General features: G+C 38.1%; 1 protein-coding gene across 1 annotated transcript in view; it reads left to right on the top strand.

Annotated features, from left to right (window-relative positions):
- Positions 1 to 25,971, top strand: part of SPTLC3 (serine palmitoyltransferase, long chain base subunit 3) — an 87,369-nt gene that overhangs the window by 14,201 nt on the left and 47,197 nt on the right. The window contains exons 3-5 of the mRNA XM_009319561.1: positions 19,735 to 19,926; positions 21,514 to 21,668; positions 22,615 to 22,763. Of these exons, the coding sequence (XP_009317836.1) occupies positions 19,735 to 19,926; positions 21,514 to 21,668; positions 22,615 to 22,763 (496 nt within the window). The remainder of the gene's footprint in view (positions 1 to 19,734; positions 19,927 to 21,513; positions 21,669 to 22,614; positions 22,764 to 25,971) is intronic.

Raw genomic sequence — 25,971 nt, 5'->3', positions numbered from 1 at the left:
CAGCAGGCAGCTGGGCACAGGAGAAAGGCCCTGCACGTTCCCTGTTGAAAGAGAAGCTGCAGTGTGAACTCATTCCTCCAGTACCCTGGAGAATCTGCAGTACAAAGGAGATTTGATCTACATCCCAAATAAGAAGGAAGTTTGTGTCAGTGTGTTGCTTTATTTGACTCCAAAGTCAGTCAACATGAGACACACATAGAAACCCAGAATTTATTATTCTCAGAGTTCACAGTGCTCTGTTTACTTCTGCTCTAACTCATTTCTGCATGGTGCATATCTTATCATTGCATTTCTCTGGAATTTATTTAGCCTATAAACTTTCTGAGGTAAAGACTTTATTTTCTGTCCTCTTCTTGTAAAATACTTGGTACACATAGGAGCAGTATCTATTAAGTGTACCTTCGTTCACAGGGGTTTTCATCAAAGTCTTCCCACTTTTTCAAATTTCAGTGATTTGTTATCAGTATTGTGTAAAGCAATTGACCTATCTCCTGTTCTAGTTGCTGCTAGTAAGTCAGGATAGAAAAGCGTATCTTGGTCTCATTTCTCATGGGACATGTCTCCTCTACCAGTCTATCTACAGATGAAACTTGAGTTCAAGTTAAATGTTGTACTTACTGTTTTGCAGTAATTCAATTCTAATTCAGTCATGCATCAGTTCTTCATCTTTAGAGGAGACTGCTCCAAAGGTGAGCAGATTCAGACTCATCATTGTCATCTGGCTGGTGTTTACCCATTTCACAAAGGCTGCATGATTTCAGTTCACTTCCTGTTGATCAAGTATCTCACCTACTCAGCAACGGCATTCTAGCGGGAGCTGTATTTCAGAACATCAGCATAAAGACAGAAATGGAACGGATGCAAACCTCTCACTCTGTGAGAGGTAGTTTCTGTAAGCTTGGGCTGAAGGTTGATGGTTAGGCATTTTAGAGAGCTTTGACTACTTCTTCCTTGAGATTTAGGCGATCGTGATTAGAATATTTTGTTTTTCAGGGCTATACCCGTAGAATAACTTGAATAATGTGGAAAGCCTGTTAAAGAGCTTTTAACCAGATATCCAAGAAAGGCTTCTGCATTAAAAATATAGTCTAAAAGACTGGCAGAGGACAGTTTGAGGGCTCTTTAGTTTTCTTGTTATTTTGCGTGATGTTTTGCTGCAGAAGCAATCAAAATATAATATCTCCACACCCTGACGCTTCTCAGTAAGTAACCACCATGGTTGACTGACAGTAATTTGTTTGCAGACTTCACTGTTTGCTGCTTATTCCTATCTTCCTTTTTCCCAGCCCCATACATCTTCCTGGCTTATGGCTTACATTTCAAGGCTACATTTAGTCACTATTGCACAGTGTGTTGCATTCTTGGCTGTGCTACATGCCAACTTAGCTGTGTGGCCAAAACACCCAGCCATTTTCCACAGGATTCACACAGGGTTTGCAATGCAATATTTCAGCAGAGGTATAAGAGATGGGCATCGATCGTGTGTAAGCAGTCGTATTTGCCAACTATACCTTCTTGGAATAGGAAACAGCTTTACCTATGAAATCATGATGACAATCAGAGTTACCAAGTCTGCTGATAAGTCTTCTGGCACAATTTCTTGAAATTCGTGGTAGAGCCAAGTGAACCAGTATTACTTTCTATGCTATTGGACAAAGAACTTTTTTCTTAACTTGAAAGAACTGCTGCAGTCTTGTTTCTTTATTAGCCTCATTTAGCCGTGGTTAAAACAAGCAGACACACCTGCTTTTTATCTCGTCACATGTTCTGGCAGATCATTGCAAAACTGACCAGGAGTTTGTGATTTTGGGGTTTTTTCTCAGCCCATATTGTTCAACACGTAAGATTTAGCAGAGCTCATAAACAATGCTGTTTTAACAATTGAGTAGGTAAGAACATTGCCAGGACTTTGAAACATTCTGTGTTTTGAAAAGAGAATTAAATTGGGGAAAAAAAAAAAAATCAAAACTGCACACACATGCAAGACATTGGAAGAGAAGGATGTCCCTAAAGCTGCTGGAAATAGGTCCTTAGGTATGGATACTGGTCACTTTTAGAAGAGGAAAATTAATTCTCGAGCTGCATAATATCTAATTTATCTAATAGTGGTTAGTTTCACATATTCAGATTACTCACCAGCTAGATACAAAGCCATGTATGTCATAAGCCAAGCAAGTTACAATTATAAACAAAGAGTTTGGTTTAGGTCCCACTTTCACATCTGTTATGAGAAAAGCATACTTGTGAATAAGACATACCTGCCTGTCACAATTTCTAATTATTAAAGTGGCAATATCAGGGACAAGTAATCATAGTTGAACTTTTGTAACTCCTTCTCACTCTCAAGTCAAGGTCAGCAAAATCTGTATTAGTCTGTATTAGACAAAGAGCTCTCTCACAAGTGACAATCGACCAGTCAGGGTGGAAATGGGGGAGTGAGATAAAGCAGTGGTTGAACTGGAGAGTCTGGCTTGCTTGGCCGTCCCGAGGAGCGAGCTGCCTTCAGCAGTGTGGTAGTGCTCGGGTGGAGTGAGGTGGAGCTGCCCGAGGGAGCAAAATGCACTGTGAGAACTAGGTCAGGGGTGTGCCGAGCTCACTGGGGGTGCCGGCGTAGCTGGAGGCTAGAGAGGGAAAGCCAAGAGGAGGTGAAAGGTGGATGGGTTGAGTCTGTGGCAGGTGATCTCAGCCAGGATGAAGGCAAGGAACCGAGGGGAATGAATGGCGCAAGGAGGGGAAGATGTAGATCTGTAAGCAGCTGCAATCTCAAAGGAAGTCAGTTGAATCTTTTTTTTTTCCTTCCTTTTTTTGCAAATAGCAAAGAAACAGGACTGGCAAGCGGATAGCCACAGAAACATAAATTATTTCACAGCCAGCATCTGTATTGACTAACATGTAATACTCTGAAATGAAATAGTTTAGTGTTGACTGAACGTTTAGTTAAAACAAAAGCAGCAGTGCTTGCCGTGGCTGCTACTGCCAGCTTTTTACCATACTCCCATTAGGAGAATTCCAGCATAACCTTTTTTGTAACTGTTTGAAACACCCTTGTTCTGTTCGTCTGGGCTAGTAAGAGTGTTTTAATCGATTTTGTCATATGTTCTTCAAGGATATACTTAAATTTTACAACTTACTTTCCAAATCCAAAATTGGGCTGTAGTATTTCTCGGGGAGTGTGGTCTCCTCTGCAGTACGTCTCTTAAGATACCAGAAGCAGATTTGAGGGCTGTGTGGGACTGAGATGGATCTTAGAAAATGAGGATAGAATTGCAGGTTTTTGTGTAGGAATGCAAGCCTTCCACATTATTCTACTGAGGTTTGTAACACAGGAAAAAGTTGGTAACACTTAGCTCTCGTTCACTACAGAGACACAGGGACATATATTGAATTTCAAAATAATTCAGCTCTGCTTTGCAAACTAAGCGGTTAGTTTTTTGGAATGGCTCCCACAGAAAATAAAAATCTTTCAAAAATTCTGTGGTCTGTGATCCTTTCTCCTGGCAATGCAGGAATGACCGTGTCAAATATTTTCCGTTCCTGGCATGAATTTACTTCCCCAGAGGTTATGTTCTGTTCTAATGCAAATAATCTACATGGTGTGACGCACCTGAGTGAGGGTACTTTAAAGATTTGACATTCCATTCCAGTCAAGATATAAGCGATAATCTGAACCTTAAGCATAATTATATTTTTATTTTCTACACCTTCCTGTATATCTTCACTTACCACTGCACTGTCTGACAGTTGCATTTTCCGTTCTCTAGGCATGGTGTAGGACCCAACCTTACTACCTGGCTGTCCTCAAGCAATTTTGGCATACGGTGGACAGATCTAGCCAAGCCTACTTTTTTGGGCAATGTGTCTGTGGTAGAATCCCAGTTTGGATACTCTTCCATTGTTCAGGGTTTTTTCTTTCCAAAAAAGCTTCTAATCTGTTTTGTTCATTAACAAATAGCAGAGGATACTGGGTTTTACCCCATGCTTTGGTTTACGGTGATTCTGTGAAAATGAAGCAGCAATGCATTTGGTAAGGCAAACCTGTAAGTAAACTACCTGAACACAAAATTTATGTTTTAGAGTATTTGACATGAAGTGATATAATCTCTCTGCACGCTTTTCTCTGACTCTTCTGAAATGGGCATAACTTTTTGTGGGTACATTTCAAGTTCCCTCAGGGAAGCCAATGCCTTTCACTGTACGTTTCTCTATCGTTTCCACACAACAGCTCCAATGGACATGGTTATACTGAGCAATTAGCTTAGTCTGAACTGCCTTAACCCTCCTTTCATCCAAAAGGAGAAACCTCTCATTTATTTCTCTTTTAACTTGACTTAAAGCTAGAGCTCATAGTACACTTCAGAGATTAGACTCTAGAACTGGATGGGGATATGAATTGCCACCTCTTTCTGTGTGGACATAGGCAAGACACAAGCCAGACCACTGGTTTGATTGAGTCCAATTCCAGAGCCACTACCTCTTGCAGATGGAAGATACTGTCAAGGTATCTTGCTTTCGTAAAACTCAGGATCAGGAAGCAGTTGGCAAGCCTGCCAGTTCCTGTACAAGCTGTGAGCCAGGAGCCCCTGCATGTCACTGAGGCAAGAGCTTGCCTTCAGGCATTGCAGAAATCACCTGCCACACGGACTGACTTACTGCAAAATAAGGAGTGTAGCTTGGCAGCAGACGGCATTATGTGTCATCTCCTGCCAGCCTGGAGTGGAAGCACTGCTGGTTAAAGAGAAGAGTAAGAGACATCGTCAGAAACATCAGGTCCTCCCATAATTCAAGCAATTATTTAAACAGGTAATTCAAGCTAATTGCATAGTTTAGCCTTTGCAGCTGACAGTTCTGTTTTTCTGGAAGCAAGATTCATCTTTTTTAGAAGTTTCTCTAGGGCCTTGTGCTGGTGCCCTTATCTGTGTTTCCTGAGTACTGACTTGTGTTTTCTTTGGAGCTCACAGTGCCTTAGCCATATTCCCCCACTGATAAACTCTGGATTCTGCCTCATGAGTTTGGCAGGTCTACCTGAGTTTTGTTCTAAGATCTTCCACTTTCATCATCCTGAGCAGAATGCAGAAAAAATATTAAGATGTAGGAACTGCAAATAGTGTTTTACTATACTTCTTACCTTCCAGCAGTTGCTATGCTCTAAGAGATTAGCTCTGAACCATGAAAACAAAGAAAAAAGGGGTGCAAAAAAGAGACAACCATATTATCTGGTATGAATTGGATCCCCAAAGGAGGATATTCTTGAATTATGATGGTTATTCTGCATGTCCCTCTTGTCATTCTTGATTTTGTATCAACGGATTTTTTTACACAGGCAAAAGTTATTCCATTAGTCCATAAGGGAACTGTCAGGATGGGCACATAAAATTTCTTAATTCAGTTTAGGATGATTAATTTCCTATATGAGAATGAGGGGAGTGCAGAGCTTCCTTCCCTGTGGAATGGGAAAGAATGTAAAACAAGGAGTTATCAGAATATACTAGTATTTTTTCAGGGTTCACTGTGAAGCATTATGTCTGAAACATCTAAGTATTTTCCTACAGGAGTGTCTCCTTACACAGATATTGTGAGGAGTTTATGTGCATGAGACCTCAGGTAGGTTTGGGATTTTTTTCCCCCGCTCTAACGGAGTTTTATTAATCCTTTATCAACTGATTTGTGCTGTGGGACATGCTAGTGAGATCATATTATTTTGCACATGTAGATTTTCCTCAGAAGTAAATGAGTAAATGATATTTTTCTCTGCTAGGTGGTAGGATGTAAGTATGTAGTTCACCCTCGCAGAGTAGTTACCAGATGAACTAAAGTTGTCAGAACGAATTTGAGACCTCTCTCCACTGCAGTTGAGAGAGACACCTGCACCTTTTGTCATTGCTCGTTATTTGCCTCATTGCACAAATATATTTGTAGCAGCCATTATAGAAGGGCACAACGTTAATCTTATGTTCAGGTTTGTAATTTTTTCTTTTTTTTTTTGCAGATGTGGAAGGGTAGAGGTGAAACATGAGGTCTTCTGAAAAGAAGGCATATCTTCTACGTGAAGTTTTTACTGTGACTTGCTTGTCATGTATAACTATAAACAACAGCTATTTTTTTCAGAAATATGAGACTGTTTTACTAGTACTTTAAAATCTTTGCATTTTAATGGGCTTTAAAACTATGTTCCTTTCTGAGAGAGAGAGCGCCTTCCTTTTGGGGTTTTTTTTGACAGTTGTCATATTTGAGAAATAAGATTGGTGTATAGGCATCTTCTGTCACTCCTGAAATGTGTCAGGTAGCTCAGGAGAGTGTATGGTTGATCAGAGCTTCAGCACATCCATTCTAGATGGTCCTGCCTAGTCTTTGCTTTGCCAACTGCTGTTGGTCTATCTTGGTACTTCCCAAATTTAGGAGCACAAGCACAGATGTGCAAACAGAAGTGTTATCCTAATGGAAAAGTCAGAGAAACATCATCATATCTCTTAGAGGATTGGTATATTAGAATGGTGCTATGTAAAGATGTTAATGAGATAGAGATAACGGGGGGGGTTGTGTGGCCACAAAAGAAAAAAAAAAAAGTCTGTAAAGTTCTCCAAATATGGACAGTTGCCACAAGCCAGAGTCATGTTAATTTTATTTTAATTTTAAACAGAAACTCTATATATCCACTTCCTTCTTCCAGCATCCATGGTTTAGAGGTTCTCTCTGTCTGCATGCATTTCACTCTGTGCAAAATGTGTATCAGCTATTTTTGGAGTGCTCAGTCTTTTCTGTTCCACGTTTCATGTCATGGTGAGGTTTCTGAATGTAAGGTAAATGGGAAAAATAGGTAAAAGAGCTTAAAAGTATTTTGAGGTGTCATCTAGTCCATTTCTATACAACAAAGCAGACTCAGTTTTATACAGGGCTATGATAGAATATCTTGAAGGCTATTCTGGAGCCTCTTAGCCCAGAAGCTGTGCCACTCTGTTTTGAGATTTTGTTAAAAGACTGACAGCACTGCTTTCCGATATCTTTTGCTAGACAATATTAGCTTTGACTATACATAAAACGTTCCTGAGAGATGTCTGTTTATACCCATCTTAAATACCTCCATTGCTCTAGCTTCATCTTTAGCTGCTTTTATCAGTAGAAAGTTCTTTCTAATGTCTGATTTAGATCACCTTGGCTGTGATTTAAGCATGTTGATGCTTTCCAGAGCATAGATTATTATCTTCCTCTTGCAGTTACCTTTTGCATGTTTGAAGACTCTTAGGCTGCCAGTCATTAGGGTTTTCTCTTCTCTTTAGACTAGACAATTCAAATTCTTTCATTCTTTCCTCATAACTTACTTTGACTAGACTTTATGCTTCTCTTCTCAGCTCTCTCCATTTGGTTCACCTCTTCTTTCCCAAAAAGCATTGCCCAAAGCTGGATGGAGTACTTCAGCCGAGACCTGTATACTGCTTAGTAGCACTGGAGCGGTTTATCCTTTTGTTCTTAATGTTATTTTCTTAAGAGATGTCTGGGGTTTTTTCTAACTCCTTTTAGCTTTAATATTTCTTCCTATAAAGTTGCCTGCTATTTCTGAGTTATAGTTGTGCTCTCCTGAAATCTGTTATTCTGCTGTTACATTTCCTGCTTTTCCGAAGTCCCTTGATTTCTGCCATTTTATGATCAGTATAAATGAAAACTTTGAGTTAAGATACCCTAATGTCTACTTATCTACTTCCAAGGTGCAGCAATGTTTTGAGTATTGTTTTTTAATTTGCCCCACAGCAATATGGGAGGAAATAATATTGGAGGTAAGACAAAGGCTTGCGAAATGTCCACAATTGTTTTTTCCATGAGCAATGGGTCTCATGAAGCCTGATTTAATCTTGTTTTGTGTCTATCATCATCTACCACGCCAGAACATCCCAGCTTGCCTACCATGTCCTTGCTTTCCAGATGAGCAAGAGACAGAATGTGCTGAACTTTGTTCAGAGCTACGTAGATGCTGGCTCGTGGGTCATTAACTTGTGCCTGTGTCATTCACTCCAAGAATGGCTAAAGAACCAAGTTATTGCTGTCTTTCCTTCAGCACATGGATTTGGATCTCTTTGCACTATCAAGGTCAGATTTACCTGAAGCTTTCAGGAAAGTTCGTATCCTGAAGACTTCTGTTCTTCCATCAGATTTGATTGAAATTGGTCTATGAGCTCAAAAGCTACTAGAGGGGTACTTGCAGACAAAGGGGTAACATGAGGGCATAAGCCATTGCTTTCTTAGAACACAGGTTAAAATTGTTCAAATCCAAAGGCTAATTCAACTGACTTTTGGCTTCTTGCTATGCATTTGAAAAGGTGTCTTCCGTGGCTGAACCAACAAAACATGCTTCAGTCACCCCTTTCCCTCAGTATTCTTGCACCTGATTTCTGTCTCTTGAATTTCTGGTGTGCTTCTTTTTCCTTGTCTTGTCTTTTCAGCCAAGAATCACAGCCTCTAGGTGTTTGCCTGTAGGTAGATGTGGATCTACTGATGAAAATTAGTCCGTGGTGGGGTGAGGACTTTCCTTTTTGTCTATAGCTAGACTGCTATAAAACCTGAGGAGAGCATTTATTTAAGGGTCATTTCTGCAAACCTGATAGTTACAGAAGGTTCAGATGAGAGAAAGCCAGGCATTCTCATCTTCAGTGTTATGACTTACATAATTACTGAAACAACTTATAAAGAGTATTTTAATGTATGATGTACTAAGAAAAAAAAATCATGTAACAATTTATTTCTAGATTCTTTTTCACTAATCTTCAAGCAATAGAAGTAGAATACAATTATTTTGTTTTGAGCTCTAAGATTGAATTAGCGAATTTAATAATGGTTAATGAATATCATTACAATTAAATAGACATTAAGAAGTCATCAAGGCCGAGATCATCTTTTCCAATTGTACGAGGCAGAAATTGAAATTAGTGGGAAGACACAGGCTCTGGCAGACCTCTGGGATCCTGGAGGAATCCACCTGTGAGTTCCTCATAGGTATAGAGGTAGGCATTACTCAATCATAACAGATGAAACCACCTTTTCTTGATATTTTCCAAACAAAAAATAGCTAGAGAGGATGTTACTGTTTCTGTAGAGTTTTAGGAGGAAAAAGAAATCTGAAGTAGGTAATTGGTTTTCATCTGTTAAAATACATAGCTTTTCTGCATTAGGGCACAAGTTGGTGAATCCGGATTACTCTGTAAACTTTCTGGGGTTCTTGCAAGATAATTTGAGGATAGGTGGGTTGCAGCCCTTGTCACATTGCTAAATTAAATGGTGTACCGATTTGATCACATATGCCAGTTCTGATGCTGGCTTTGGCATAGTCCATCTGACTTTAATTATGCCATGGTCACTGCTGCCAAGTTGCTTAACTGTTGTTTAAATGAATTCTTGTCTTCTTGCTTAAGACAGCTTCTCTTGTGTTTGAAGATTAGCTATTAATTTTCTCAACTTTATTGCTACTGTGATGTGCTGTGAGACTAGGCAGTTTATAGGATGGCTGTCTTCCTCATCTTCCTTGAATTCTTCTGTCCTAAACACCTATGTGCTATACAATAAGTGAGTTTATTCTGAATGTTTTTTTCCCTAGGGATCTTTTTTGACGCTTAAGTCCTATCCTAGCTCAGAGAAGGACCTTGTCTACCCAGATGGTCATCTTCCTACCGAGTTTTTAATACCCCTACCTGTAAAACTGGCAAATCCTGATTGCCTCTTTCCCAGCTGTTCTTGAGAAATTCTGCTTTCTCCATCATTAAAATGGTAATTTTTTGATTATGGTATTCCATACCTCTATCTTTCCTCTCTGTCTGTGGTATGCCAAGAGATATGTATTTAAATATCATTTAAAAGTAGTTAATTACCTTGGAAGAGATAGCATAAGTCCAGCTAAGACTCTGATTGCATTAACAAAATTGGCAATGATTTTCTCTGTCGTCACCTTTCTGAAATATGATATGATACTCCTTGCAATAATAGGAATGTCTTGGAGGGCACACTGTTTCAACTTAACCTGTGCATAACTCTCAGAATAATTAGAATAATGTGCAAATTATTCTAATGATATGCAACTTTCAGGTAGGAAGTGTGAATGCTGTAAATTACATTTGTGATCCTTTAACAAGGGACCTGATGTATTATGCCTTGCAGAAGTCTTCATCAAAACTGGTGCCGTCATCTCGGGAACCAAAGATGGCCTGAGACATTAAGATTGAAGTTTGTGATGTATTTGGCGTGATCCAGGAAAGTCCAGGGACACATCCATTCTGATAGGGGATATGTGTCTCATTATTAAACTGTTTCCATTTGTCACCTGTGCAAAATCCTGGCCCTGTTTGAAGCTATTGTACTATATAATGGGAAAAGCTCTGGGATCCAATGATGATTCAGTTATGCAAGTTAGTGCATAAGATCTATCTGTTCACCTATAGCGTTTTCTTCACAAGGCAATTTTGCAGGGAGAGCAATTTGATGCTAGTTAAAACATTTTCTGGTGTTCTTTGCAAAGTCACTATGTGGGAAATTGAGTTGGTTGATTGCTTCATGTAGATTTTAGCTCAGAATTCACACTGGGCAAAATCACTAATAGTCTGGTTAGATCATCTCAAGTATCTTTCCATTCAGTTACAGTCTTGATCCCAACAAATACTAGTTTCTTATCAAAAACGTATATGAGATCCACAGAATGAATTTCTAAATGCTAAATCACTTCTGGAAGAAATTTCCTGTATTAGTAGATCATTGCCAGTGATGTGCAGAAACTGACAGTCTTTGAAGTGATACCACTTCATCATAATCTTGTTTGTTTGTTTGTTTGTTTATCCATAAAGCTAAAGCCATAGGATTTGAATGATCAGGAGATATTGTGATGTGGCCAGGCAGTGAGAATCTTGTAGCTTACTGTAAGCTTTGGAAATAATAGCAAACACTTGCTCCAACTTGACGCCATGCACTATGTCAGGATTGCTGTAACCTAGGCGTTTCATCCAGTTATTTTGTCTGATTCAATGTGCCTGGCTTTCTACTGTGTAATTGCTGTAAGGTTAGGAAATACCTTCTGGTGTTAGTAAGTATCTCTCTGGGTAGTTAACTTCGTTGTTTTGTCTCTAATAATTTGAAATTCTTAAGCTCCATCTTTGCCCTCATGCCTTCCTAGTTATGTTGAGTTGAGTCCTCTTTTAATTTTCTGGGAGTAATGGCAAACAGAGTAATAGCTGTATCAGGCATACATATTCCTTTTTCATTCTAGTGTTTCTTGCTATTGCTTGCAATGTACAGATGTAAAGCCATTGGGAGAAGATTTTACTATGCAGGGTTTTTTTGTCTCCCATGTACTGTTTGATGTAAGTGCCTTAGTTGATCTTGGATAGTATCTGTTATGGTTTATATTGCAATTTCTGAAACCTACTGTTCAAAGTAGTGTTTTCTTAGATTTTTTTTTTTTGTCCCCATCATCACATTGCGTTTTCGTGGTTTGCTACTGGCATTTGTCCTGAGTCTGTGCTGTAGAGAGAGATGTATGTGGCTTTTCTTTTGACAGACACTACAGTATGACCATTCTGCAATGTGCAGTTCTACTTGCTGGACTAAATTCATACCAGATGAAAACACATGCTGACCTATCGGTTTTGCGAAGATTGCACACAGTAGACAGTTTACTTAATAGTTGCAAATAAACATTCATTGATGCTGGAATGCACATTGGTTGTAGTGTGTGCAGGGCTAGAAATTCATATCCTGAGATACCAGGCTAAGAGACTTCTTGAATGAATACAAATATCTGCATAAAAACGTACAAAACTAAGACAATGAAATGTGCACCTTCCAAGTTCATCTTTGTTCTAGCTTGGACCTCTTGCCACTGCTGTCTCTAGACTTTTACCAACTTCTTTTCTTCGTGAACGTTATTTATGAGTAAGTCTTCTGCATCCTACCAACCTCCTATGTGGCACTCTGATTTTAGCATCAGAGTAAAGCGTTAGTCTGAAAATTATATAGTAAGGGTATTGTTTTCCCAGTTATATAACAATGTTTTCTATTTAACAGTATATTTCTAATGTGTTTGTCATTCACATCTGTATTTTCATAGTATTAGTGTCATAGTCAGCATTGCAGGACTTGACTATTTGCTGCTGAAAGAATTTATTATAAGGTGAAAGTGTTGGAGTTTCACTTGTGCTTGACTGAAAAAATGATGCAAGTCTAGAAGGCAAGGATCCTGTCTTTTCATACCTTTGTCGGTATTTGCTGTCATGAATTTGTAGAGAGACTGCAAGTTTTTAGTCAGTAATTAGGTGACAGTTGATTAACAAATCAAAAGCCATTTCCTGGTGCTTGTGAAAAGTATGGTGAAAGGACCCAATCTTCATACAAACCTCAAGTAGCAGAACAGAACAAGCAGCAGTTAATACTGTTTACAGGGAGCAAACTTTTCAGAGTTCCCAAGTTGTTAAATTCTAAATCCCTGGCAAGTTCAATAGCACGTGGATTCCTAAGTTATTCTGAAGGTGTCTTATATTTCCTAAACCTTCTGGACAGTTCTGGAAATTTTACTCTTAGTCCTTATCGATTGTCTTACTACCAGGTGTATATTTTTTTCTTGAAGCTTCAGCAGAAATCAATAATCAGTCTAAACAAGGATTCTGCAGACACACAGTGATAAGAACTAAAGTTTTTTTGGCTTGGTTGCTATTTATAGTTTGTGTTGTGTGAAGAGTATACTTTCTTGTGTCTTTGTCATTGTCCTGGTTTCGGCAGGGATAGAGTTAATTTCCTTCCTAGTTGCTGGTACAGTGCTGTGTTTTGGACTTAGGATGAGAACAATGTTGATAACACACTCATGTTTTAGTTGTTGCTAGGTAGTGCTTACACTAGTCAAGGACTTTTCAGCTTCCCGTGCTCTACCGACTGAGAAGGCTGGAGGTGCACAAGAAGCCAGGAGGGGGCACGGCCAGGACAGCTGACCCCAACTGACCAAAGGGACATTCCATACCATGTGACATCATGCTCAGTACATGAACTGGGGAAAGCTGGTGGGGGGGGCCGCTGCTCGGGGACTGGCTGGGCATCGGTCGGCAGGTGGTGAGCAATTGCATTGTGCATCACTTGCTTTGTCTATTATTATTACATCATCATCATCATCATTATTATTAATTTCAATTATTAAACTGTTTTGATCTCAATCCACGAGTTTTTCTCACTTCTACTCTTCCAATTCTCTCCCCCAGCCCACCGGGGGGGGGAGGAGTAAGCGAGCGGCTGTGTGGTGCTCAGTTGCTGACTGAGGTTAAACCACAACAGTCATTTTGCAAGAGGCTGTGACCTTCATTTTAACACCTTCTGGACGTATAAGTTTCATAACTATTTTTAATTTAAGTCTTGTCTGTATAGCTCAGTAAGCTATGAATTCCCCAGGTAGCCATTTTTAGCTTACGTTTTAGAAACTTTAGAGCCTGTAAGATCTGAAATGTGTTGTAACAAAAAAACACCACATGCTTAAAGTAAAGGATATCATTGCCAGTAACTCGAGATTTGTGAAGTAATCTCAGTTTGTGTAAATAGTATATTCACTATAGGAAACTTCTGATCTTCATAATTTCAGTTGCCTTTTTTCTTTTCCTGGGGACTGCATACAATCATTAAGAATCCCCTAGTGTCTAATGGATGCCTAGGTATGGTGGTTTTGGGAAAACGAAATAATTATGGCAGTCAGCCTGGTGGGTTTGCATAGAACCTGAGAGTTCTATTCTTTGAGACCCAGCCTTCTGGTGACAATGATCCATAGGGGACAGAATTGCACACCAGCCACTTCAAACTGTGACTATCCAGTGGCGAGCTCTGAGTGGGATTCAGCTGGACCATACCCTTCTCACGGCTAAAAAGGGACCCTGTAGTACCCCATCTTCAGCTTCTGCTCCAGAAGGGTACGGTCCTCTATAGGTCCTGTCATCCCCATGTGGCTGTCTCACACATCCCAGGACATCTAAAATCACCAACATTTAGGGTCTTGTCCCAGATGCTTTTCTTCTAATGTTAGGGAGGAAACATGTGTAGAACCAAACCATCTGCAAGCAATCAGATGTTGCATCAGTGATTATCAGTCTGTTCTCCTGTCAGTTTTTAGCTGTAGCAATGCACTGTCCTAATTTGCTTAAGATTTCAATGTTGTCTTGAAATCTGGCAGATATTGAGCAAACATGGCTATCACTTGGTTCACAGTTTTCAACACCTATCCTTCATATACATATCTGTCTTGGAAGCTTTATGTAGATCAGTCAGCTTGCATTGCTTTTTTAATAGGTTGTATGCAGCAACATGATAAAATCTGATCCAGAAACAGATGAAACTTTCTTCTTAAACTGAGGGAGAGTAAAATAAAGTTTCATCTGCTTCTGGATCAGATTTTATTCCTAGTGGGGAACTTAAATTTAAAGACAAAGACTTTATTATTCTCCCGGTAGTTTTATTTCAAGGTTATAGCTGTCTGCACCTACTGCTGCTGTATTTGAAGTGGCCATAATAGCTCAAAAAATATTTAATTAAGGAGAGATTTCAAAAAGCAGATTGGGATTTCCGGATTTCTTTAGAGTTTATGTTGCCTCTACAGAACAGGCTTGTGTGAAAACATGAGTTCTCAGGTCTCAGTTTCTTTGACACAAGTCCACCCACACAGGTTTACTCCTAACTTACACCAGCATAAGTGGTTACTTCTTTGCTAGTAAATTAATCGGGGCCAGCACACAGGTTTAGTACTGTGACACTATGTCCATGCTGTTCAATTCTTAGCTCTCCCCTTGATACAAATCTGGCTCATGCCAACTAGCACTCTTCCAGAGGCTGCAGGACCTAAATGCAATGAAAATTTCTCTCCTCACTTTAAGGGTAGAATGAACAAATATTTAGGTATTATTCATGCTATCGCATAATTATATTTTATTTTTCTTTCCTAATGCAAATATCATGTTTTATAACTATTCCTTATAAAGGTGTTGCCAGGAGTGTGCTTAATAGACTTTGAGGTTAGTTTATATTATTATTAGAGCAAGCTATTTTGATTCAGACTGTGTGTCCATTATATTCAGTATTTTATACTGATGCCCATTCTAATAACACTGTTAGATTTGTTGTTAGTGATAATTTCTCCATTTTAAAAACTGAAGGCTTTTAGGAGGGGATTCTTCATTAGGGGAGAGTTTCAAAATACTTTGGGTAATTACAGAATATAGGGATCCAAGAGCTATTGCACTTAAGGCTGACTTTACTGCATTGGCATCACTCCTGTTGACTTCCTTGGCATCAAAATCTTGCCCAGGAATTCTCTTGCTGTGAGTGTCTTACTGGAAACCAATTTGCAGCTGTGGTTTAAGGCCGCTGTCAAATCTGTTGACATGGGTTCTCTATAACTATGTGCTACGGAGTTATGAGGCTGAGCTGTGTGTGGCCTTTGGTATCGAGAGTACAAGACAGCATGATCTAATAAGCTAAGCAGAGACCTAACACGCAGAAGTTGCATATCCTGATTGTGCTTTTGGTTTCCGAGAAGTCAGTGAAATCCTAGATTTGTCAAACTCCATGGCAAAACATCCATTCATGTTGAATTTCAGCTATATCTTTTCTGCGTTGGGTGTCTTTACATTGCATTAGTAGATTCCTTGCATTTGTGCCTGCAAAGTATATTTACTCTGTGGCAGACTGCTGAGAAACTATTTTGTTTTGGAATGCCAGCAGAATTTTTAAAACAAGCCAATAAAATGTGGATTAGCGTATCACAAAAGGTATTTACTCAAGATTTTTAAAGGAAGCCAAACATAAAATTGCTGAGTAACTCTGGGCTGCTTCTTAAGTTGGCCTTTTTGCCAGAGAAATGGGGGGTTACAAATAAGATACGATTTTTGAAAAGGTGACCAGTGAAACACAAGGAATGGAGTCCCCCAGGGATCTCTTATTGGACCTGTGCTCTCTCACATTTTCACCAGTGGTCTGGAAAAAGGGGTGAGGAGAAATAGGTGGCAATACGTGTTGACAATACCGAATTCTTCGGGGTAGTGAAAAATTAGCTCTGGACAACAAGCATTGCAGAAAGTTCTCATTGGTAGTGTGTAATGCTGATAAAACAGTAGACAAATTGAAGGTCACTAAATAAAAAACAATGAATGAATTGGAGGGGGAAATGATGCTAAGAATGCACAAATAGCAGTGTGCTCTAAATTAGGTGTTTATTGCAACTATGGAAGGATATATTGTAATCATAAGAGATATTTCTGAAACTGTGAACTGTGGCAAGAAGGCAAATAGAATGTTAACAATCTTTAAAAAAGCAACAGAAAACAAAACAAAGCATCATTTGCAGATGTATAAATCCATACAGTGCCCTCAAGTGTTGTATGCAACTGTAATTTCCTTCCCCTGCATCTCAAACGGGTATTATTGACCTTTTCAGAGTGAAGACAAAGTTGAGCATTAAAATATAGATTATTATTATTATTATTATTATTATTTTATTTTTTAAACCTGTGTAAGGACAAGGACACTAGACTAGACTAGAATTAAATAGATTAAGGTTCTTCAGCTTGGGAAGAGATAAGTGGAGAGGCAGAAGTTATTTAAGTACATAAAATTATGAGTTGTGTAATTGGTTGAGTAGGAAAGCTGAACAGCCAACAATGGTCAAAGTAAATTGTCAAATGAAATTATCAGGTAATTTTATAATTACAAAAGGAAATACTTTTTTTTACAGATTAAATCAATTATCAAAATTCACAATTCATTTCCACAGTATTTGTGGGTTCAAAAATGATCATCAAATTCATAGTTATCCCCTGATGACTATTAAATGTGATAACACAATCTCAGGCTCATGAAAACTCAAAGCCACCAGTTGCTGGAAGTTGGGAGAATATACTGAGGAAAGTATCATTTTCTATTTTTGTTTTTAGAATCTTTGCCTAATTATCTGCTACTTAGGATTGCTACAGTTGAGGTATGGAGCTAGATAATATACTGTCTACTACAGGTGTTATTACAGATAATAATATACTTGTGAGTCTACAGTTCAGCAGAGCACCCAGTGTGTAACTAGTGATCTCTGAATAATTTCAGGCATTTGTAGATCTGCTGTATTTGATTTTGGTGCCAGCAACAGCTAAATTACATCTGTCTTCACTGCCTAGGTGCTTTAAATGCACAGTCTCCAATTCCACCTCTTTCTTCTCAAAAAAAAACTTTATGATATCATGTAAAAAGCCAACAGTAATGTAATGCAAAATGGCAATTAACCATTCATCCACTGACCATTTAGGTTGGCCGAAACTGTCGATCTTCCTCATGATGTTCAGTCAGTCAACCGTACCCCAATGCTTGGATTTGAAGTGCTGCACAAAAGCATCCACATTACTGCTCTCCAGAAGCAGCAAATCTACTTCTTTTAGTTATTCCAACCCTGAGACTCTTTCTCTACTTTTTTGTGGGACTCTAGGGATGGTTGAAATGCTGTTTGTTTTCCTCACTTTAGTTTTTAGACAAGATGTCACTGTAATTTTTTGAATTTGTTCTCCCAGCCTTGTACTAACCTTGGGCTATTTCAAGACTCTTGGTTTTCTTCATTCATAGACTGGAGAATATGGGTCACAGTCTGACCCTGCATTCTTAGTACTTTACTACTATTGGTGTCGTTTACTACTTTTTATAACAGAAACTAGCTGTTTGTATTAAGGATAGTAGGTGACAGTGGTTACGTGTTTAAATACATATGTCATACTGACTGCATAAAACAGCAGCAGCTGAAGTGAGAGTTCCACAACAGAAGAGTTTTATTGTGGAAGAAGAGTTTTGCAATGCAGGAGTCTGACATGAGCTTCCCTATTCCTTTACCAGTAAGATATGTAACAACAAAATGTTTCTTAATAAAACTGACAAACAGAATCATCATGCTAATTCTCTCCTCTGGGCTCAGGTGCATTGTCACATCATCACAGCTTGACAAGCTACAAGGACAATTGAATTGCCAGAGATGACCATAAGTATGCTCTTAGCCCATGGCAAATGAAAGGTAGTATGACTGAGCTTAATCCTTGATGGAATACTGTACCTTGTCACTGTGTGCACACAGCTGTTGTGGCTCACGTGAAATATGACTTGACCAAGTACTTAACTCATCCTCATAAAATGTTTTTCATGGTGAATAGGTTGCCCTGAAAGAGCAATTAGCTTGAGGTTGGAGTGCATGTGTAACATTGCTTCAAAGGTCTACCCTCACATAGTGAGAGCCAGCCCTGCATGCCCTCCTTCTCAGGGCAATAAGTCTTTCCAAAGCCTAAATGTGTTTCTGTTCAGACCTACCAGCAATTTTTTCCTTTTTGGGTTTCCTTCAAAATCTTTATATTCTATCTTGTGCCCAACACCTTTTTTTCTTTTTTGTTTTTTCTCTCTCTCCCAAGAAAACTTTGTGAATCCAGGATTGGACAGCAAGTTACTACTGAAATAAAAATCTTTTGAGGATAAAGGCATTTTAGTGCAGTATAAAGATCAATAATACTCTAGGTCTGACAAGTACTGTGAATTTGCAGTTGTTCTTAATATCACTATTCTATTTCAGCTTGCTGCATTACATAAATAGATAATCAACTTTTTTTAGTTCATCCATCCCACAGGCAGCAATGTATTAATGGTATTTCTTCATATGTTGGTAGTCTTGCTTTATAATATGCCCAAAATTTTCTTGTGTCTTTTTTTTTTACAGAGGGCACTATTTTTTCTTGATTACATTTTGTTATTTTCGAATTGGCAAGTTAGCTGTTACTAGACAGTAACTGTAAATGCCATCATATTTTGCAGAAATAAGGGAGTTACCTCTCTTCCAAAGAATAATCTGCTAAGCCTACTGAATATAAGTTGGTTTGAGAAGATTGCAACTGAAAAACTTAGCTTCTTTAATTTGAAATTGGAAATTTTAGAGTATTTTTAAGACAAAAGATTTTGTCCACACAGGGTTGTAAATTTCTAGACGTTGCTCACAATAGGGTCGCTTATTCCAACAAGCAGGGTGTCTGTGTGTCTCTCCACTTCCTTTTTTTTTTTTCCCTCCTCTTTTTTTCTTTTTTTTTTTTTTTTAAGTACCCTTAGAAGTATGAAAGAGGTCACTGAAAATATGATTAAAAGCATCTGTGAAATCAGAACAAAACTAGAAGGCTGGGATCATAGCTGTTTTGAATACCTCCTCAGATCTGAAGAACATCATGGTAAAGGTGCCCTATTTTAGACAGGATTTGTTGTATGTAGGTTAGTTGCTGCAATGGGTTACACAAGACTTCCAGAAGCTGTCAGGTGCGGTGTAGGTGAGTTTTTAATGCTGCCCTTCCCTTTTTATAGCTCTGTCTTGCAAGAACAGAGTATCGTGGTTTCCATTTAATCACCTTTGAAATAATTGTCCAATTACACAATAACACATTGCCAATCTTTCACAAGTTTCACATGTTTCAAAATAGACAAGGGAGTGGTGTTGAAGACACCTGCAATTGAGGACATTGGTGGAGAGGAGAGAAATGGAAGATACTTGCAGTGGTCAGTAACAACTGCAGCGTTAAAGGTCCTCCTCTTCAGGTATAAGTTGCATCAGCTGATACAACATGAGGTCTAAATGTCTCTCCTAATTTGTGGCGTATTAGAGAAAAAGATTTGCCTTGAGGTCTAAGGTCTAAGCTTTGATGAGATGAAATGTATTAACCAGAGGTTTCTGTTCTATATTTTCAGAAGAATGGCATATCAAATGGAACTCTCTACAAAAAAACATTTATTGAGCACTTTGAACAGGCACCAATGTATGTTGCTGTTCTTACTTTCCTGGGTTTTGGAGTGGGAACAATATTTGGCTACCTGCGAGATTTTATGAGAGCCTGGGGACTAGAAAAACGTAACATTGCTGCAGAGAGAGAACAACAAAAAGTATGTATGAAAAAGACATTATGTATCCACAGCTGAGTTTTCCCCTGCTTGCAAGTTATTTACAATAACCTACCGAAGTAACAAGGCAGACAACTTTCATCTTAGAGAAGAACATTGCATAGGGATGAGAGGAATGACACGCACTGCAGTATAGTTAAACGCATGTGTATGAATATGTACTTATATATTTGTAAAATCATAATTTAACCCAGAGAGATGTTCACCTTGTTCTAAGAGTGTCAGAATACTCTCAGCAAAAGAGAATCTCAGTGTATTAGGTCAATCCACAGAAAAAGAAAACTCAGAAATGCCTTCTTGTTAAATATATCATCTCTCCAAATCTCTTAAACCCCAATTTTTCTTTGTCCCATCTGGCTGTCTTACTTTGTCCTTCATAGCGATAGGCAGTGCTAACATCTTCGTAATTGCTGGCTTATGTTTGCTGAACTGCTGGTCACAGGGCACTCAGGAATCATTGTCCCAGCACAAAGTGAGTGTAGCCTGAATTCTTGCGAGTCCTGACTTAGAAATTTTTTCATCCCACGTAGTTCTAAGTGAAACTTTCACCTCAGCAAGCTCAATTGCCTTCTAACTTTGTTTCGATTTTTTTGTTGCTCCTCCTTCTCTGTGCAGTTTGAGCCATCATTTACAATAACACCTGGCATTATGGAGGAAAAATGGGAATAGTGTTACTGTTCCTCTTACAAATGAAATTCCCAAAATTGTTTCCTGTTTTGGCTTTTCAAAGATGCATGCACTACTTAATGAAATATCATGGTGCAGTCTTTTTATCAGCATCCTCATGGAATACCCTTTTCAATTTCACTTCATGATTTGGCCATTTGTTGAGCTATTTTGATTCCAGACATGCCAGTTAAATCTTTTTGCCATCCACCATGGATTACGTTTTCATTTAATTCTCCAGTCTCCCACATATGTAACTACATGCCATGTTATTTTATCAGTTTATTGTATCCATTGTCTAACACGGCTATATTGATGTTTCATATAAAACTTTGTTAGATTCCATACCTTTCTTTTAATTTAATTTCCAAGTAAAATCCATAGATAGAAATTAATTGTCAACCAAACTAGTTGTCTTAACTGGCTGTTTGCATGTCCAGTCTAGGCCAATAATGCCCAGATCGATTACATTGGACTAGCTTTAATCTAACGTATCCAGCATTTCGTGAAATATAATGAGTTGTTTATCCTAGTTTTGCAATCTGCTCCACACATAGCAAAATGCTCAATTTGAAGCATTTGCTTTCTCCAAGTGAAAGAATCATGAATTCTTCCGTTTCCAACTTTCCAAATATGGGACTGGAGAATTAGGCCAACTTGTTCACCATTTTAAAAAAAAAAAAAACAAAACCCAAAAAACACCCCCTAAAAAAGCCAACACTGTATTTCAAGGGAATTAAAGTAAGATATTTGCTGATTGGAGTTGTTTGTGACATAGGAACATGTGGCTGTTATAGCTCTCTGTTTACTAATGAATCGTTTTTTCCTTTTTAATGCGAATGACTTGGGTACAGAAGCAGACATTTTCCTAGCAACATAACCCTGTGCATGTTTTCAAACCAGGATTTTGTGCCACTTTATCAAGATTTTGAGAACTTTTACACCAGAAACCTCTATATGAGAATACGGGATAACTGGAATCGTCCAATTTGCAGTGTCCCAGGGCCACAGTTTGACCTCATGGAACGCGTTACAGATGATTACAACTGGACATTTAGGTGAGTCAGATTACACTCTACAGCTGTCAGCTTCATAAGAATACTCCTGATACATCCGCAAAGCACAGAAAGTTGCATCTAGCCCCTCATACCTAGATCCTCGATGAATATACATGAGCATATTTATTTCCGAAATCAGTACCGTGCTGACGATCTGTCCCCTTTCTTCTGAATATTGTTTGGAAATGCAGTAGTGGAAGGGACTGAACTCTGCCACAGATGGGTTTTGTTCGGCTGTGTCAGCACAAGTAAGACTGCTTATACTTCATTTATAACAACAGAACTTTAGTCAGAACATTACAACAAAATTTGTTGTATCCATTGGTTAGGATTTAAATCAAAATTTCTTACATTGCATAAATGTGGTTTCTTACTTATGTAGTGAGTCTTTGGCAGTGAGTTTTAAGCAGTTTACAGCTTGAAGATTTCAGTGTTTTTGCAACTGTTACTGAATTAAACAGGTATGGAAATTCACCACACAGACAACATGTAGGTTGACTATATTTCAGCTTATTGAGCTTATCATAGTGTTTCCCACAACGTTTTCCTCATGTTTAATTTCTGCATGTGTGTGAACACTGATGACTTTGTGGAAGCTGTTGACAATTTGCTTGAAAAAATAGTGTCTATAAGTTGTTCCTTAAATAAAACCCTAGGTTGGTTTGTTTATTTAAATCTATAAAAGCACCCTTTCACCTAATACCAGTATATTGCCATCTACAGCTTGGAATCTGGAAAACGTTCTGAGCAAGAAACAGCATTTAGTCAGGAAAAGAGAAAGGCTGGAAAAACTTTTGGGATGTTAAAGTATGAGGATTGTAAATTCCCAAATAGGAATTTGACAGTGAAACAAAATTTGGTGGGAAAATTTTTTGGTTTTTTCTTTTCTTTTTGGGGGGGTTGGAGGGAAAGTTGCACTATTCTTTAAAATTTGCTTTAATTACAGGTTTACAGGGAGGACTATCAAGAATGTAATCAATATGGGTTCTTATAACTACCTCGGCTTTGCAGAAACGGATGTTAATGCTTTGAAAACTGTGACCAGAGAGTTACAAAAATACGGGACAGGAGTCTGCAGTACCAGACAGGAAATGGGTGAGTAAACAGCTAGATGGCCACCAAAGTTTCTGTAACTATATGCTTTTTCTTACAGATATCTTGAAGGAATTGGATACTTAGAGAATTTTAGTCACATCAATGATTACTTGTTTCACTATTAAAAGTGATGTGTTTTATTCATTATCACATAAGGTTTTTTTAAAAAGGAAAAATGTTATTGATTTTTGGAAAAGCAAAAACAAATGTGTCATACAGTGGCCTGGGATTCTTAATGATGGAAGTTACAGGCTTATTTTTTAAAAGAAGGAAAATAAACATTGAGACTTCAAGAATTGTTCTAGGGCAAATTTAATTGCATCACATATTTCTATCAGTTACCACATACAGAGTGTTCTGATTAGTAAAATGAGCTTTTACATATTTTTTTTAATCCCATGTTCTAAGAATATATTGTAATGTTTTATGAGGCATTAATGGGCACCACATAGAAATTTCTAGTGTGCCTCTAAGGAATAAATTCAGGAAGGCTCCATCTGACTTTTTTGGTTTATATGTTCTTTATGATTTGTCTGCTTTTTTGGTTTGTAGGCTGCATGTAGTGTTATCTTCAATTGTATATTTTTACACAAAGCCTTGCATTCCTAATGGTGCAATCAGCCTGCATTTTAGAGAAAACAATTTTGAGCCATAGAAATGAAAGGGGAGGGTTCTCTTCAGGCTTTATCTTTCTTGGGAGCCATCAAAAGAAAAAAAAAAAGGTAGGCTTCCCAGCATGGAGAAGTCTTTTATAGACTTTTTTTTTTCCCTTAATCCAGCAATCTGAAAAATTTTCATTTTGTACCTCTCAAAGCAAACTCTCTTCCTCCAGAAATCTTATGGAAAAAAATATTGTATTTCTTTTGGTTTTTTTATTTAAAGTTTCATTTCCAGACAAAAAAAATAATGCAAACCTTGTCATCTGCTTTTTATCTTGTCATCATGGTTTGATTTGCCAATAGAAAACATGTCAGTGACACCACTCAGAGAGGGTTTACAGATTGACCCTACTTTCCTTTTGTAGGTGACCCATCTGGTGACTGCAATATATAGTTTAACCTGAATTGCATGCTTGAAAGTGGTCACCATTACTAGTCATCTAAGGTATTGAAGGAACATTTCTCTGTGTCTTTTTCTCTTGGATTCTGTTTTGTCTGAAAACATTTCAAGTTGTTTTCAGTATGTCAAAGAATATGCCTGGTGTTCCTCATTCTTTATCTTTTGCGGAATTTTTTTATACAGAAGATTTGCATAACTTTGACTTATTCTCAAAAAAAAAATTATGAAAAGATTGATTCTACCTTCAAATATGAAAAACTTTATTAGTTAACTTCATCTAGTCTGTTTTGAGAGCCAATGTATACAGATTTCTGGGACTTTCTCTTCATCTGAACTCCTGTGCAGTACTCAAAGTTATCTTGACAGATTGAGCAAAGTTTTAGATTCATTCTAATTGTGTTCACAACAAATAGTCCCATGAACTTCATTCAGACTATTCACAATGCAAGAATGGGCTACAAATAAAGAACATTGTACAAGTCTTGTCAGTATCAGTCTTTTAGGGAATGAATTTCAGAGAGCAGCTTGGACATCAAGACTTATTAAAATAGGAAAGCAGGGTGTTAAGACCTGGCTTAGATGGTGTAGATGAGTAGTCACAGCATTTTGTCCTAGGCAGCTAACAGAGAGCCTGTGCTTGTGTAGTCAGTGGAGAGAGAGGTTGCTCCACAGAGCAATTCTGAGCAATGGTTACTTCATTGGCCCTGGCTCTGTTGGAGCCTGTCTACTACCAAGAACTGTATGAACAACCGAAGGAAAATAGCTTCATATTAGTAGTGTGGATACCCTCTTTTCTTGTTCCTTTACCCTCTTGTGCTGCCTAAGCTCTATTCTGGTTCACAGTTGAGCAGATTTGAAAAATTCTATCCGAGTTAAATATATGTACACATATACTTTCAAGAGAGAGGTAGGGAAGGGTCTGTATGAAAGGTCTTACCTTTTTTAATTATCATTTGTCATCTTCATCTTAGAAAAATAGAACAGAATGGTTTTGTTCCTGGGCAGATAACATTTCAAAACTTTTGTTGTTACTGTGTGGCTGAGCTAAAGCGGTTTGAAGTAAAAATGCAGTGAACAGTAGGAGCCAAGGCTCCTAATCCAGGGGTCCTAATCCAAGAGAGCACTTGAACATATTTATAATTTCAAGCCAATTGACTTTGAAAGTACTGTTCTGTTTATGTGCATTTAAGTGTGTGGCATCTTCGGGGTTTTGCCAAGATCTCTCTCAAAGCAGTGATAGGTCTCTCTTTTTGAGAAGGATCGTTCCACTACTTTGAGAAGATTTCAGAGAGAGGGGAAAACAAAGAAGAAACAAATAAAATTAATGCAAGTGATGTTTGAAAGAATACATGATGGTAAAACTGTCCTTTGTGGTCTTCTGCCTAAAATCCTTCTCTCATAACTGTGCAGACTGTGGAGCGGGTATAAAATGCTGTCATATCAGAATGTTGTTGCAGGTAGTTTGCTCTCAGAATAAGTTAATACAGACATTTTAACATGGTTGTTTATATCTTTACAAAACTGCGTTTTATTAAGGAAACTTAGTGAAGCTAAACCTTGTTAAAGGTAAAACAGTTATTCTACATTCCAAGAAAAGTAACTTTAGACTGTGTGTAAACGCAGTTGAGAAATTAACTTCAGCGAGAACTGTGAAGCTCTGCTTATGCTTTCTCTAAAATAGTAATGCACATGCCACTTGAACAGACATTCCTGTTTAAGCACTAAAGCATAGCAAACTGATAAAAACAGGGGCTGGTCTTCCTAGATTTGTCCTCCATAAAAAGATTTAAGGCTTTTCACTCCATTTTTAATTCCATGCTCTTTTTAAATTATAATAATAATAAATAACTTTCTTAGCATAACAGTGCCATTTAAGACATATTCCTGAGGCTTTTGTGGGACTTTCAATCTGAAAGAAAAATATTTTCCTTTTTTTAAGACCAAGCTAACTTTTAACCCTTAGGATAAAGATCTTGGGGTTATAAGTGGTAGTTCTCTGAAAGCATTAGCTTACTGTTCAGTGGTCAGAAAGCAAATCAAATACCAGAAATTATTAGGAAGTGAACAGAAAGCCAACCACAGAACCTCAGTATGCTACTGCATAAAGCTGTGGTTTGCTCTCACCTTGAGTAGTCTGTGCAGTTCTGGT

Source organism: Pygoscelis adeliae, unplaced genomic scaffold (assembly GCF_000699105.1).
Source record: "Pygoscelis adeliae isolate BGI_AS28 unplaced genomic scaffold, ASM69910v1 Scaffold122, whole genome shotgun sequence".
Classification (NCBI taxonomy): Eukaryota; Metazoa; Chordata; class Aves; order Sphenisciformes; family Spheniscidae; genus Pygoscelis; species Pygoscelis adeliae.
Note: the sequence above shows the minus strand (reverse complement) of the source record. Positions and strands in the feature narration are given on the sequence as shown.